The sequence below is a fragment of the Fragaria vesca genome, linkage group LG5 (genome assembly GCF_000184155.1).
Source record: "Fragaria vesca subsp. vesca linkage group LG5, FraVesHawaii_1.0, whole genome shotgun sequence".
In the NCBI taxonomy this organism is placed as follows: Eukaryota; Viridiplantae; Streptophyta; class Magnoliopsida; order Rosales; family Rosaceae; genus Fragaria; species Fragaria vesca.
The window spans coordinates 6,723,022-6,739,688 of record NC_020495.1 but is presented as its reverse complement, the minus strand read 5'-3'; the positions used below and the strand labels follow the sequence as shown (position 1 = coordinate 6,739,688).

General features: G+C 37.5%; 1 protein-coding gene across 1 annotated transcript; it reads left to right on the top strand.

The window, feature by feature from the left end:
- Positions 1–8,930: 8,930 nt before the first annotated feature.
- Positions 8,931–12,346, top strand: LOC101312442 (BTB/POZ domain-containing protein At1g67900-like). Its single transcript, XM_004299171.1, has 4 exons — positions 8,931–9,670; positions 9,777–9,846; positions 9,942–11,216; positions 11,678–12,346. Exons 1-4 carry the CDS (start codon positions 9,612–9,614, stop codon positions 12,167–12,169), a joined length of 1,896 nt encoding a protein of 631 aa, XP_004299219.1. The 5' UTR covers positions 8,931–9,611; the 3' UTR covers positions 12,170–12,346.
- The last annotated feature ends 4,321 nt before the right edge of the window (positions 12,347–16,667 follow it).

Here is a 16,667-nt window from a genome sequence, read left to right as displayed (position 1 = left end):
TAGTGAAGGTGAGCTGGGCGGTTAGGGAGAGGAGAGGACTGATAATTAATTGAGATTATAATTTCTTTCACGATATAATTGTTCCTCCAAAACGTTATTTGAAATTCAGAAAGTCAGAAATTAATTAAGAAGCTATTGATCGTGATGATGCATAGCATACTGGATTTCCAAGACGGTTATGTTATCATGCATGTTCAAGTATATAATGTATATAATGCATGTTCAAGCTAATTAAGTAGAGGTGAGGACTGAGGAGTATATTAGAGTTACTCGAGGCAGTGAGGCACTTGTTGGGCCATGACCTCACTGTGTCAACCATGTTTTCCTTCTATAGAGAAAGGGAGCGAGAGAAGAGTGCCAGAGAAATTTTACATGTTAATGCATTATAAATTTTACATGATATGTGACGAGTGTGAAGAACTCGAGCTAATCTATTAGGGTATATATATCCTATTTGAAAGCGGCTTAATTTCAAGAGATCCCAACAGCTTTGAGTCAATTTTTAAGCTCTAGACGTACTCTAAACTCTGAACTCTAACCCCTAAATGCGAAAAACGCAAAAGCCATAGTTTGCATATATGATCAAGAAAGAAGCACCATATGTACACGATATAAAACAATCTCTCCATTTCCACAGAAAAGCTAGAGAAGTGAAGACAATGCCAATTAAGTACACAGAAGATTATATCACAGTGAATGATGGCCGGGAATGAGTTGGTTGATACGTAACATTCATAGACAAAGGAGGCAGGGCTGCACGTGTGCATGCGAACCCATATGGGAGTAGCTAGAGCGTGTGTCATTGTTCCCTTACCAACTGAAAGCCATGGTCGACAGGGAGAGCTTGTATTTGGTCATGGTCGACAGGGAGAGCTTGCAATATCTGGCCATGCCAAGTAAGTAAGCTAGCAAGAGAATGTGCATGGAAGAATGCATGTGTGCTTAGTCGGGTCTCTCTGTCTGCATGCTCGAACAGTTTAATTCCTAGTGAAATAGTTGTATGCATACAAGGCTGATGGGGCTAAGTGTTGTCACCCACTTGTACATTATCTGGGCATCTACAGCGTTTCTCTACTGCGTTATGGAGCCCATGCCATGCATGCAAATATGCAATTCTCTCTGATCGATCAACGGCAACCGATCGTCCCCTTCCTCTTGTTGCCTTGTGTGTAGTATCGGATTCATAATGGGATCGGATTTGTTGTTTCTTGTTTACTGCGATAAAGTAATGCTCGATGTAGAGTGAACAGACAGCTTTTTGTATTAGTGGTGCAGATATTGATGCATGTTTGTTTAGGGTTCTTTTAAGATTGAGTCTGTAATTGTCTAATTAAGACAATGAAATTTTATTTTGATACAAGCTTAACTTCAATGTCATAGTCTATTTATAAAAAACAATATTACAAAAAAAAAAGGGAGCGTACGTATATTTAAAATAAGGAGACATATCGGTACTATAATATTATAAAATGGGACAAAATAGATATATATCATGTTTTAAAATTACGTGATTTATAACATCGTTCTTTAACATAGTACTTGATACATTTAAAAAGTTTTAGATTCAACTTTAGTTTACACATTTTTATTTATAGCGTAATTATACTAATTTAGTGAAACTCTAAAATTCATTGATTGTCTAAGAAAGATCATACTAGTCCAACTAAATATATGATGATCATCTAAATTCCAAAAAGGACTTTGGATTCAAATAAAGTTTTCACATACTTTTCTTTGCAGCCTAACTTATACTGCAGGTGTTGACATATTTTTCTGGTTGATGATGTTCATCGATCATTTGGTAGTTGTGATATATGGCCTCCTCTAATTTGTCCTAGCTTACATATAGTCTCTTTACATCCCCCTATTTCTTTAACGTCAATTTCATCTTACTAATGTTATTGTGACCATACTTCAAAGGACAAATAGAAAAATTAACCCCAAAATGGAGATATAAAATATCCAACTAATTACCTTTAGTTGTATGGAAGTGCGGAGGAACACTTGTTTGCACTAGTGGGTGGGAGCTAGTGTGGCTTAAGCAAGGTCGAAGGTTCGATCCTTGTGTATGCAGCAACAATCTTGGGAGAGCTTCCCCGTCTACGGGCGGTCCTAACCCGGCTCGAATGGGAATTGGGTTTCCGTTAAGGGGTATTATCCCCAAACGCCCAAAACCCTTTAAAAAAAAAAAAAGTAGCGGAGGAACACTTGTTAGTTGTTACAGATTACACTTCAATGACTTCATTGCAAAAACCTGCGGTCCGACAGAAATCATATATCAACCACAACAATTCCCTCTTGGCTGACCTAATAATAATCAATCACTACTACGATCTATATGCAATTTTGGCCACAAGGTCCATCGTCAACAATTAATGATGTCTCTTATATATTGCATATATACATATGTATATATATATATATAACCTACTGAAAAGGCCAACCCTAAACCTTAAATCAAATAAATCAAGAAGAATGAGCTGAGAATGGAAAACTACTCATTGATGTACAGGTGCCATGCCCTAAAGTCCATCTCATCAACCTCAATTTTAACAGTGGTACTCCGAACCCTAGCAATGCTTTCTCTCTTTGATTAGTTTCTTTCCCTTTGTTCCACTAATCGATCACGAAGTTGACCTAGACTTGCTGTCTGATCATGAGTCCCTGGTGCTCATTGCTATATATGGGGCCTGAATGATTACCATTATCGATCTTAATCTTTTTCTGGTATATGCTGTGTTCTTAATAGTATATTACGAATTGCTAGCACATTGGAACAGAGTTTAATTAGAACGTCTTATTCTATATAGCAACCTTAGTGCTTAAAAGCAGCTGTTTTCAAAAACCCAGCTACCAATTTCTGCCAACTTCAAAACACTCCCTTTTTGATCGCCGATTCGCTTTCGTTACCCAGATACGAATGATGAAATAATTGATCGACTTTCGACACAAAAGTGAAGGAGAAGTTTTATTCGACACGTATGGTAGAGCTCATCATGAATTTCTCGATTGTTTATCGTCACTGATCCCAAAACAGAGAAAGGAATTGTTATTTCTTCTTCAAGATTATGTTAATCTACAACACCTTTAATAAAGTTGATATTAATCCTCACCAGTCTGTCTGACGTTTTCTTTTCTTCAATTCTTACCCGTTGAAGGGCATCTGCAGAATGATGAGTGTTGTGGAAATAAGGAGTGTGCTCCTTCAACATGTGTAAATTTCTCGAAAGCATGAACAAGATTTACCCTAAGCATCCACTTTCCTTTTAATTAATTCCTTTTACAATCGTAATACTCATGTTAAGATAGTGCTCAGTTGTGTACAACGTAATAGAACAATTGAGTGTTGCCATTAACACACTATTATGGAAACAAGAAAGATAGACGGGGTGGGTGAATAGAGAAAAAATGTGTGTTACTAGCATCAGAAAAACGATCATGTTTCGACCGACCACACTTCACGTATAAATGTAGGTACGGTAGTTGTTTCACTGAACTTTCCGGCTGCCTATGAATCGAATATTTGGCCAAACTTTGGAAAACATCAACGGAATTTACCCCAAAAACAATAACATAAATCAACTTATATATGAATGACGGCCGTATATACTAAAAGATTAGAGCAATGATAATGCAGACCTAGTACCTAGCTGGCTAGCTCCGTCTTTCAGTATACATTCTTTAAACTAAACAGCTTATCAAGATTTCACCATGCCTAAAAGAGGAAGGTACAAGATCATGACAAAGATCGGGAATGAACCATACAGAGAAATAAGACAAACCTTCAAGTTCCTTTCTACACTGCTCCTCAGCGCTAGCTAGCTCCTTAATTATATATATAAAACAGGAACAGCTTTGTGAAAAAGAACAAAAGGAAAAAAGGATTATTGGCCTTTGATCAAATCATCAAATCAATAAGCAAATACATATTTGTCTTGCACTATTTTCAGCAGGGTAAAAATGAAACTATACCCAAAAGAAATTATATCTTGTTGGGTCTGAGTGAACCTCAAGCCGCCAAACAGTCGATAGAAGGCGAATGGTATATGATGATGTATATCTTTCATGTCAAAGCAAATCCTAGAAAAAAAACATGCTTAATTATGATAATTGGATTAGTACAATAGTACTAATCATCATCATCATGCATGCATATAAACATAAGCGTGTTAATTACCTCTGATTACAGTCAATAATATGATAAAGCTTGAGTGAAACACATTTGCCATTGCAATACTCATCCTGCTCAAAACATGCGTTGCACGCGATTATATATGTCTTTGACAAATGGAGGAGGGTAGGTATCTTGGGGAAGCTAGCTGTTCCCTTGAGGATCATCTAAAGCTTACAAACTAAACTAAAATTTGTGATTTTTAAGCTTTCAGATTAAACTTTTGATCTCTTTTGACTGGCTAATTGCTGCTTGGACCTAATTAACCATGACTTGATCTAAAGTGTAAGTTAATTAACCTATCTAATCTTGGAAATGATAGACCACATCTCTTGGAAATTAAGACCTTCTTTGTCATAAATCGCTTAATAGATGTAGATTTAAGTGAACTTCGGTGCATATAAGAATCATCGCATATGCTAGCACGATGAAGTTTAGTGAAATGTCACAAGAATTATGAACGAAAAGTTGTTTATAATCATATTAAATAAAAAAATAAAAACATGAAACACATCTATCAAAATCACAAATTGTTGTTGTACGTGCCGAGTATAGTGACATTAACTCCGTAAGTAAGCGAAACATTGTGACTTGTGAGTTTGACTCGCTGAAAATTAAATGTTAATTAAGAACATTTATCGAAACCTAAAGCTTATATATTGGTTTTTGTTTGATAAGTAAGTCTATTATTAAAGTTATCTATATACATTTATTTAATTGTTTGATACATAACAATTTTTCCATATTTTTTGTTCCGTTTATAAAATAATCAGATGAAATGATTATTAAGATTCCTTGCCATTCTAACTTTTCAGATCCCTTTAGTTGATATACTAGATCATCTGATGACAGACAGCTGAAAGCAAATCATACTTAATTTTTGCCCTTTGTTGACCTAATGTGGCAAATAGATCGACTTTGTGGTATGAAACGAAGAGGTCGAAATTGCTTAAGAAGCCACTTTCAGCTTAAACCCGAACTGATTCTCAACAAAAGAAAAGAAAAAAACGAGTTAGCTAGATGGAGGCAATCAAATTGAAACAACGTGATCGATGACATGCAGTGCAGGCCAACAAGAAGAGCACTCGATCTTACTCTCAGTGATGACATTAAAACAGAATCAACTATTTGTGCGTACGAAAATGGGATAATTGCAGCAGGCTTTGTTGTGCTTATTGGAAGCCATGTGGGATCCCTCAGATGCTTAACTGTTTAACTTTGGAATCTAGTCTTTTCTGGTTTATTTCATGTTTAGTCATCTGTCGACAGAAATAGTTACCAAAGACAACACCAACTTGAGGATGATTGTTTGTTATATGACAAAATTGCAATAAACGTACTGTTACAAATAATAGATCGTCATGATATGAACATACATAATTAATTATTAAGCATGATATATACAGTGATTAGTACACTTTCCTCTGTTCATTTATTTACAATGTTAAAAACTTAAAATGATAATAATATAAAGAAGATTATATATGCTGGATCGAGACAGCAATATCATCAAGCACCTTTATGTCTTCCATACTCTCTTATGAGTTACGAGACCAACTCCAATAGGTTCTCTATATCACAAATTTTATCAATTTTCATCAAAAACTTGGTTGTTTTGCTTAAACATATTCTTTATAACTTTTCCTAAAACAAAAGACAAAATTCCAAAAACACTCTAAACTTTTAACGAAAAAAATTGAGAGAAGAATGATAAATCTATACATAGAAAAGTTGTTTAAGTTATAGCTAAGAATGTTTGGGTTTGTTCCGGCTAATTGGCATGGACAGGATGCTGCTACTGAGCTTTTTTAGCTTCTTTCAAATATTTTGTTGCATTATAGGTTGCATATTCCATTGTTTATGTTGACATCAGGTTATTCAGGATTACAGGACATTTTTCGGACGACTCAATTATTACGTAGCCCTTTAGGTGATTATTAAGAATGAATTTCTCGAAAATATTAGGGTTCAATAATCGTTGTGATTCATGTTTGGTAGATGAAAGATTATGTTGAATAACTCGAGTAATTACTATCTCTATCTCTGTCTCTGCTTACATGTTTTAATTCTGATTCACTGTCTTTTGGGATTCAGAATTTGTAGGTACGTGTATGTATACATCCACAGCTGCATATATAGCGCACTGGCTGAGACACATATATGATTCTGATGCTTAGCTTGTTGTGTTCTGTGTTCGAGATCGATGCTGTTGCTTGTTATGAATTGTAGCATTCACATTTACACGTACAGGCCATTCACTGACGACCAACGTCTCTTTCTGCTTTACCAATGTGGGATTTGTGGTGCCTCTATTCCCTCATAAAATTCTAACCCTAGCTGGCTTGGAATTTCATAACAGGATCTCTATGCATACAATTTTGTGGGCTCCTTGTGTTTCTTAAGAATCTAATTTTACAAACAGTTATAACCTTTCAATGTAAACTGAGATAATCAATGTTCGCAAGTGAACCAATGTACGTAAATCCATACAAGTTATTAGATGACGCTATGCATGACCATGAGGCTAAGGTGAAGTATGGCCAAAACTAAACCCTTGTGGATATGGTATGAAAACTGTGAAGGACTCAGTCAGCTGGGCGCAGCCTGGGGTTAGTTGGGGTCCCCGTATTGTCTGTTGGCCACCCCGTTAGGCAGCACAGGGAGGACCATTACGGCAATAATATTAGGTATTCGTGGAACTGTTTGATTCATCCTCTTTCCTCTATCTCGATCACCTTGTAGCTAAGGTGGACATCAGCTTTTCCCCGCCAAATATACACCCTCTATTTCTTTCTTTATGTTTAACACCACTCGATCGTATATTCCCACAGCTTACCCTCTATTTCTTTCTTTATTTCTTTATGTTTAACACCACTAGTAGAATATCACAATCCAAGTTGCGCGCATGTGTTGAAAGACTTCAGATTAGATATTTGTGATTGTTAACACTAAAATTTCGTGATGATAGACTCGGTCAAAGTTGTATACGGAGTCTATTATCACGACCGAAAAATTAAAGAATTTAATTAAACGAAGACAATCCCTAAAACGTATATTAGCTAGGTAGCTAGGAACACAGATGATGAAAGCCCCAAATATCTAACCGGCAAAACTTGCCAATTGCGTCGATTTGAGGTAAGTGAATTAAAAACCAGTAAGGTATTGATCGAGCCAAGACAAGTTAACAAGTTCTAATCTGGAGGACATTGAACGAGACTTAACAATGTAAGGGGTCTCATTCTGCCTGATTATGCCTGAATATGGTGCAACTTTGAGCAGACACTAGCTGCCCGTGTACATGTTCTTTCTCTTTCCATGAATCAAAGAGTGTCCCTAACATCCATGCGTTTCATCAATCGTTTGCTTGTTTTTCTTTTCTTCGTTTTCTCTTCCAAATGGAGACTTGTGGTTTTCAACTACTTCTCATTACGTACTTGTGAGACTTGCAAAGTTAATTGGTTTAATTCATTAATTTTTTTTCTTTCTCCAAAGGGTTCTGGAAGCTGGTAAAGAATCATAAATGAGTGTAGGAAATGCGATCTAATTAGAGAAATATGTGAACCCAAGCTCTTGTTGAACTTTATGGCTTCAACTTGGATCAGAATTCACAGATGAGGTGGGGTTTTCTTGCTTCCCCGGAAGTTGAAGATGTAGACATTCTGTCTATTTTTCTTCACAAACCCAAGAAAACACATCTCATTTGATGCGAAACTTGACAATAAACACAAGACTTTTTACACTCACAGAGAGTTCGATTCTAGTCTTCTATTTAGGATCTTGATCCATATTTTGCCTCTGCATTAATTGTTGTTGCCAGTGTGCTCACTGCTCAGTTTTGCACAATATTGTTGTAGCTATATATCATGCATTAAACGTATATGATACGTATGAATAAGTATGAATACGTACGGATACTGCTTATTTAGAAAGTTAGAATCACAAGATCAATGTTTAGAAAAATGTGGCCTGCATTGCAGCTTGTCAGTGTTCAACTCATTGTTGATTGTTGTAACTATCATGCATCAAATTCACAAATATGAACAAAAAAAAAATCCCAAAGCTGCAAAATCCCATAAATAATCCGATGTGCAATGTGTGGAAGATGACCTTCAACTGCAAAGTTATGCAAGTTTATTAGCCTTTGCATTTATCAAAGTTTAGGACCAAAAAAGCTTTCACTTGCCCTCATTCTAACATCATTCAAATGCATGTTGTCTTCACCATCACACCAATAGTATTCAAGGGCTTCAGTCATGGGCCAGATGCCATTACTACAAGAAGGGTCAGTTTCGATATTGCATCCAATCACTGGGGAGAGTTCTGGCATTTGCTCTATCCTGTATGATATGGTGGTGGTGGAGAATGGCTGAAAGGACTCCCCAAAGCCTCAAAAGGCTATCTCTTTTTTTTTTTTTTTTTTTTTTGGTTCTGACCTCAAAAGCCTATCTCCTTGATAGCGATATATCCTATTCTTCTCCTTTGCTTTACCTCTTTTGTATAATTTGTATTCATTTTCATGTATAAAATACACTCATGTTTTGCTTCTTTTCCCCTCTGATATTCACCTTTAGAAATTAACAATGGCAATTCGATAATGATACTGTGTATAAAATAGAGTTTGACAAAAAAATATAATCTGGGGGCGCTTAGAATTGGAATAGAAAATGGAGCGGCAATGATGAGAGGGAAGGGCACAAAGTGGGCTCTAGACAAGCACGTGGGAGTTGCCTTTTGATTTGCACGCTGGCATGTCCATACTACTTGCTAGAGAAGAAGGCCCTCCTCAATCCATTTTTCTTCTTCAAGTTACAGTCTTGCAGAAAAGAAAGGTTCACCATTTTTCACATCTTTTCATTTTTCAGGGTCAATATTCGATTTTCCTGGCAGTTTCTGTTTCTGGGTTTGCTTTAGATTCAGGTTTTGATCTTAAAGAATCATCCTTTTTTCAGTTGGTTTTGTTTACTTGGGGGTTTGAGCACCTGTAGTTGTTTAAGCTTGGTGTTTCTTTTAAATTTGGTTAACCCTGGTTGGCTGGTTGGAGGATTTGGTTGGGATTGCAGTGACTTTGGGTTCTTTGTTTGCATGTCCAAGTCACATGGGGTATCGAGTTTGACTGATAGGACCTGGATTTGGTGTTTTTGCTCCTCATGGTTTTTGTCATTTTGACTCTTTGTGATGTTATAAATACATTCTATATATGAAACTCATTTAGCATCACACCCTCCTCAAGAGAAGAGCTCTTGGTTTTCCTCTGTTCTTGGATATCCTCTCTCTGTCTCTCATCCAAGAAAGGGAAATTCTTTTCCATTTTTATGTTGTGGAATTTAGTATTTTTGGGGTTGAGCTCACTTGGGACAAGTTCTAGAACCCAACAAGTTGGAGTATCCAATTCAACTATGTTGAGGGAGAATTTGATGTGAAGGAAACAAAGGAATCAGTCATGAAGTTTATGAAACTTGGATCTAGGCCAGATACTTTCTACACTTCTGAGGCTGTAAGGTAAGAGCACACCTTAAATATGGAGTTACTTTTAAGATACGATTTTGTCACTGATGAATTGAAGGTTACTAAAAGTTGTTCCTTCTCATTTTTCTGCTCAATTCAGGTCAGTTTCCTCTGAAGTTTCAAGTGATCTTATAATTCAAGTGAAGGGAAGCAGATATTTGCTCCATAAGGTAGTACACTCTTTTAAGTTCCTCACAAAATTCCAATTCACTGCAGATGAATGTTTTCTTGAAGTTTATTCATCCATTTTTCACATGTCACACAGTTTCCACTCCTGTCAAAGTGTTTGAGGTTGCAGAGGCTCTGCTCTGAATATGCAGAAAGCTCACAACACCAGATAATCCAACTGCATGATTTTCCGAGTGGAGTTGAGGCATTCGAGCTCTGCGCAAAATTCTGCTATGGAATCACCATCACCCTCAGTGCTCACAACATTGTAGCTGCTCGCTGCGCCGCAGAGTACTTGCAGATGACTGAAGACGTTGAGAAGGGAAATTTGATATACAAGCTTGAGGTGTTCTTCAACTCTTGCATACTTCATGGCTGGAGGGACTCAATTGCCACTCTACAAAGCACCAAGGCCTTTCCTCTGTGGTCTGAGGACCTTGGAATCACAGGCAGATGTATAGACGCAATTGCTTCCAAAGTCCTAACACACCCTTCAAAGGTCAGCTTGTCACATAGCTACTCCCGGAGGGGCAGAGACGACATGTCGTGCAACGGTGCCGAGAGCCTGAGGCATGGCAAGCCTGGAAACAAGGGGTGGTGGGCTGAGGATATAGCAGAACTGGGAATAGACCTTTTCTGGAGGACCATGATTGGTATTAAATCTGGTGGAAGAATACCCTCTAATCTCATAGGTGATGCATTGAAAATATATGCAGCAAAATGGCTGCCCAACATATCAAAAAATGGGTACAGCAAACAAGCAGCATCGACATCTGATTCGGATTCAGACTGTGGGAATGATTTGACTTCAAAGCATAGGCTGATTTTGGAGACAATTGTTAGCTTAGTTCCAGCTGAGAAAGGTGCCACTTCTAGCAGTTTCTTGCTCAAACTGTTGAAAGCAGCCAATATTCTCAATGCTTCTTCCTCTTCCAAAATGGAATTGGCTAAAAGAGTTGGGCTTCAATTAGAGGAGGCAACAGTTGGTGACTTGCTAATACCATCTGTACCACATGAAGCTAAGGGTACTCGATATGATGTAGACATTGTTATGACCATCTTGGAGCAGTTCAAGTTACAAGGGCAGAGTCCCCCTACTAGTCCTCCAAGGTCCAAACTTGGTAATTTCCAAAGGAGAAGGTCGAGGTCAGCTGAGAACATTGATTTTGAGTTTCAGGAGAGCCGAAGATCATCTTCAGCATCACATAGCTCAAAGCTGAAAGTGGCAAAGCTTGTGGATGTGTATCTTCAGGAAGTTGGCAGGGATGTAAATTTGCCTCTGGCTAAGTTCATTGCAATTGCTGAGGCATTACCAGAATTTGCCAGGCTTGATCATGATGACCTTTACAGAGCTATTGACATTTACCTAAAGGTAATTACAAGTTACTACTTGGGCTTAAATTCATCATCATTCCAATTCTCATTGTGTTTCGACTTCTGGGCATATTTCACCCTCACAGTTAGGTTGTTCTTAAGGTAAATGACAGGATTAGGTTCTCAAGTTTCCATTAGTCTAGTGTTTAGGTTTCTGGGCAAAATTAGTTTCACTGTCACATTTTAGGTTGTGGGTCAGCATTACAAGTAGATAACCAACCTCTTGACCTTAAAATCATGTCACATTCATAATTTATTACTAATAGGATTAGGTGGTACCAGCAGTAATATAGGAAGAATTAGTCCACAATCTGTCGATAACATTTTTGTGCATCCCCAAATTTATAATTTTGGATCAAACAAATTGTGATATAATTTAGTCTGATTCTCGTTGATAGTGAGTGATGTAACTTTAAATTTATTGATTAAAGTTGGTATATGCTTGGACATCAAAATCAGGCACATCCAGACCTGAACAAGAGTGAAAGGAAAAGGCTGTGTAGAATCCTAGACTGCAAAAAGCTTTCAATGGAGGCCTGCATGCATGCTGCACAAAATGAGCTACTTCCACTAAGAGTGGTGGTCCAAGTTCTCTTCTTTGAGCAAGCTAGGGCAGCCATGGCGGGCGGCAAAGTAACCGATTTGCCAAGCAACATAAGGGCTCTGCTTGCCTCACATGACATTGACCCAACACGACCTCCACCGCCCTTAAGTGCCTCTAGCATCATCCCTGCAGACGATCAATGGAGTGTCTCGGGCCTTAAATCACCCAAGTCGAAGATGTCAACGCTACGAATGAAGCTTGAGGAAGACGATGATCTTGATGACAATGGGATTGGGAGAAGCTCAAGGCTTAAGGCTCTCTGCTTACTGCCTACAAGACCCAAAAGAATGCTTAGCAAGTTGTGGTCCAACAACAGAAGTAGTACTACTGCAAGTGAAAAGAACTGAGTGATTTTTGTTTACTTTTCAAGATGGGTATGGTCAAGTCCAAAGAGTAACCATATACTATGCTTCTTCTTCTTCTTCTTCATATATTCCTTGTAACTTTCTAGGAACAACACTTAAGAATCCCAATGTGCATTGTTCATGTAATCTCTTATAATAAGAAAGAAGATTTTCAGTGATAAAAAACTTTGGGTGAGAATATCTCTAGCTAGTAGTTGAATGACCAATGTGGGACCAATTTTGTTGTCTTTGTCTACAAATCTGGAACACCAGTCCTTGTCTCTTTGCTGCAACCTCATTGGATCCTCACCATGCTGATCAGATTTTATTCTTGAGAGTGAGTTCATGTATCTGACATAATACAATTGTGCAGTACTGGAATTACATCATTAATCAAATCGAAATATGATTTCCAGAAATAATAGATTCAAGACAGCAGTGAATTACTTATTTACTAGAGAATTCTGTTTGAAAGTTGAGACAGCAAGCTACTATAAAAAAATGCATCATGAACAACAAGAAGACAAAACTCATTACCTTGAATCAACAATTACATATCAAATCAGTGGTTATGTTCCAGTTTCTCTACTCCACAGTAGATATTAGCTTTGCTTTTGCATTATTCAAGCTGGAGTGGACATTAACCTACCTGGGACTGTGATACTACAAGGAATTGGTCATAATGTAACAACCCCAAAACCAAACGATGTTTGACAAACTAGTAAAATGCTTACTCCCAAGTCAGCATCAACATCGCATGACTAAAGTGACTACAGAGACATGCCTCCCACCTTGTTATTATTGTTTGAGAAGGTGCATATCCTAGTCAAAATGGTTCAGAACTAGTAGATCCAAACAACTACTAATAAGTTGCAAGATGACTATTATGGTCAGGAATGCACAAGCTGAAGAATGGTGGATTTGAAATCAGAACTTCTTTCAAATGAAACTTTGATACGTGTTAGACAATCATTAAACACTAACCTGAAAGTTCAAATATAAGAAGGAACTAACAATACATACGAATTAACCAACGACCTCCACCATAAGGTTGCATCAATTATTACGAAAACAAATATTCACTTGCTTTTTGTTGCTTGTCTAGATACTCGTCTTCCCATATTTGGCAATGTAATTGACTTGCAATTGCAGACACAAATTAACTGGTGCAGGGTCACTTTCATTTTTCAGTTGATAGGTAAAGTTCCACGTCTATCAACCGAAAACGAATTAACAGATTCATGAATGGAGTAGCCATTGATGGAATGGTAGGCGTACTGAGTCGTTGCCCACATGAATCACTGAGATCAAACTTGCATGCTGAAATGGACATGTCACTGTTCTAAGGAAATTAGTACAGAGATATTTGGACTGAATTTTTGTTCACTGCTAATTTCATGTAGCATATCAGATTTGGTGCTGTGCTTCATCACTGGTGGCCTGGTGGATGATCCATGTCCTTTCCACATCATTACACTCATCATTGCAAGTATAGTCGATCCCAAAGTTGATTAGTTCAACATTCCATGGCCTTCTGCAAAATTATTCTCTAATCAAATGTGCTTATACGTACGTTATACGTCTGAGGAAATCAAGCATGAGCATCTGTATTGGAGTTCTTGTAGAAGAAGCACATCTGCTAGCTAGCTAACACATTTTGCTAATGCAAGTGCCCCTTCTTGTAGAAGTGCTCGAAATTATAGGTGCTGCTCTTCCGTATCCATTGAACAGATGTGATTAATTATACTTTCTTGCACATCAGAGAAGAACCTCTAATATTTTCTAATTTTGAATCCACAATCCACATCAGAGTAGCTGATTAAGCATTGACTGCATTGCTACCAAGATATGGTAGCTGCTGCAAAACTAACGTTTGGTCTCATATCAGGACCCGGAACATTTATTAATTCCAGCTTAATTGCTCAATAAAGATTATGGATGAGGAACACAATTAAAGAGAATGCAATGTTTTCCTACCAAAAAAAAAAAAAAAAAAAAAAAGAAAGAGAGAGAGAGAATGCAATGTCTGAGAGTCTGAGACACACCACCTCAAAACCATATATATGTGAACATGGGAGTAGTAACAACAACAGCATACTTATTTTGCTCATAAATGAAAAACCGAATTGCATGCGTTACTAACTTGTATTCTTATTTTAAACATTATTATGATCATACTCATGAACTTTGTAAATGATGAGTAAGAACTAGATAGCTAGCTAGCCTGCTCAGGCTTGGATGTGGCCTCCATTCTTCCTCCTCGGCGCGGCGATGATGATCCATAGTCCAGGCTGCTCTTTGTCCTCTGGAGGCTCGGCGTTTTGAAGCTCGAAGACTTATTGAGGCTGGGAGAACGGTGGAGCCGGCACCGGAATGAACCTACGTGAGTGGTCGGGGAGCAAAGGCAGTTAGCACCCATCGTCGACCTAGACAGGCTCTGCTGCCTTGTAAGCCCATGGTGATGACCACATGCCATTTCACGTGGAGTACTCGGCGGATCATCAACCGGAATCTCCACCGGAATATCCACCTTCATGATCACATCGTTGTCGCTGGTGATGATCTCGTTCTGAGGATCATCCATGACAACAATCTTCTCCACTTCAGAACCCTGCATCTTCAATTTCATAAAACAACTTCTAAATGCAAAGACATGAAACCAAAAGCTTGTTGCTTTTTAGGTATAGTTGGATAGAAAGAAAGAGAGAAAGAGCCAGACAAGATAGGTAAAGATGGCAAAAGGGTGGTGCACTAGGTACTCACTGTGATTTAAAACCTTGATGATTGGGCAACTGGAATCCTATTTTATTTTCCTTCTCTCTATCTCCTTTTTTATCTCACGGGTGTGATAATCAAATCCATTAACGTCCCACCAACATCTCAATCACTTTTGGTATTGCTCCAACCACTTCCTACTATCATCATCATCATCCATAAGATGGAGAGCACTGCGGAACAATAGCTAAAATTTCCTTCTATCCCTCTTCCTGTTATTCTTCCTGTTATTATGCAAGAGACCAGCGTGAATCGACTTCTAAATCGGATCCATCCCCAATATATGGGATAGAGCAAGGACATGGTCAATCAGAATCTTAAGGATCAAATCCGGGCAACACTACATTACTCCAGAGCCGAAAGTTGTGGTTTATAAACACATCAAACACATACAATTGCATTTTAGGGTATGATCTGAAAGATGCCTCTATTTAGGGTATTTCGATTTCCCACAAATTCATGACACACATTCTCGTGGGTGCATGTCTTTTATTTATTTTTTGCTATGAACTGAAGAAAAAGATGGGGAGCCATTAAATCCCAAGCTTGTTAGTGAGAAAGTAAAGGATTCACAGAAACACTGTGACACTGCAAGTTGTGACACTGGAAACTTCTGGTGCAGCATTCAGTGCAATGTTAGAAATTTCAAGATCCTCATTTTCGAAATAGTTGGGACGACGATCTATAATTCATAAGCCTGGGTAGCTGGGTTTCTAGAGGCCCACTGGACTTTGGAAAATAGCCTGTTTGAAATTGTTTTAACTTTTGGGCCTGTCAAAAACCACCTATCCACGACTTGATTCATTTTTCAACTTTCATTTTCAGTTTTATCCCTAGATTTTAGTTGGTCAGTTTGTTAAAGAGAAATTTTATTCACACTCCTAAATACTAAATACATGTACCTTTTTTTATATATCTAACATAAAAAAGTTTAAGTATATTATCAAAAGAGGTCTATGTTAATTAGACAATATTATTGAAAACTTAAAATACACTTCATCTCATTTTAACGTTTTTTTCTCTCTACATGAATGAAGTTTCAAACTTAAAATTTGACAATAAGCATATTTTTAACCGAATTGATCGAGGATTAATCATAGTCTCATGGGCAAGAGCTTGATGATTCATAATAATGGATTCCCCCAAGTAGATGAAGGTTTTTGGTTGGCTTCGACCATGCAAAAACTTAGAATGGTATTGTCTATCCTGTAAACAAGTGGACTATCCACGCTCAAGGTTTTCAAGCATAACAGACTGGTGATCTAGTTTGGCATCTGTTTTGTAATGATCTAAAACAAGTTTTGGTGCAAAATATCCAAAATAATGAATATGTCAAAGGATTCTACATATATTGATCAACCATGGTGGAGCAGTTTGAATACTCTTGAGTTTGCAAAGAAAAAAAATAGTCTTCTCATTGTTTAGCAAGGATATAGAAAGTTTTTATTTTCTTTCCAAGTCAAGATGATATAAAAAAGGAATGAATGTGTATTTAGAAAATAGGAAAAATTTCAGTTTACTCTCATGAACTTTAGGTCTAAAATCAGTCTGATACCTCATCTTTTTTTTTATTAATCAGTTTCATCCCTAAACTTTCAAAATGACATCAATCTCGACCACAATGACTAAAATAGCTCTTGTTACAGTTTTCCCTTAATTACAGCCTTCATTACACCCCAAAAGTATAAACTAAAGATCAAAAACTTAATCCTCTCTCTCTCTCTCT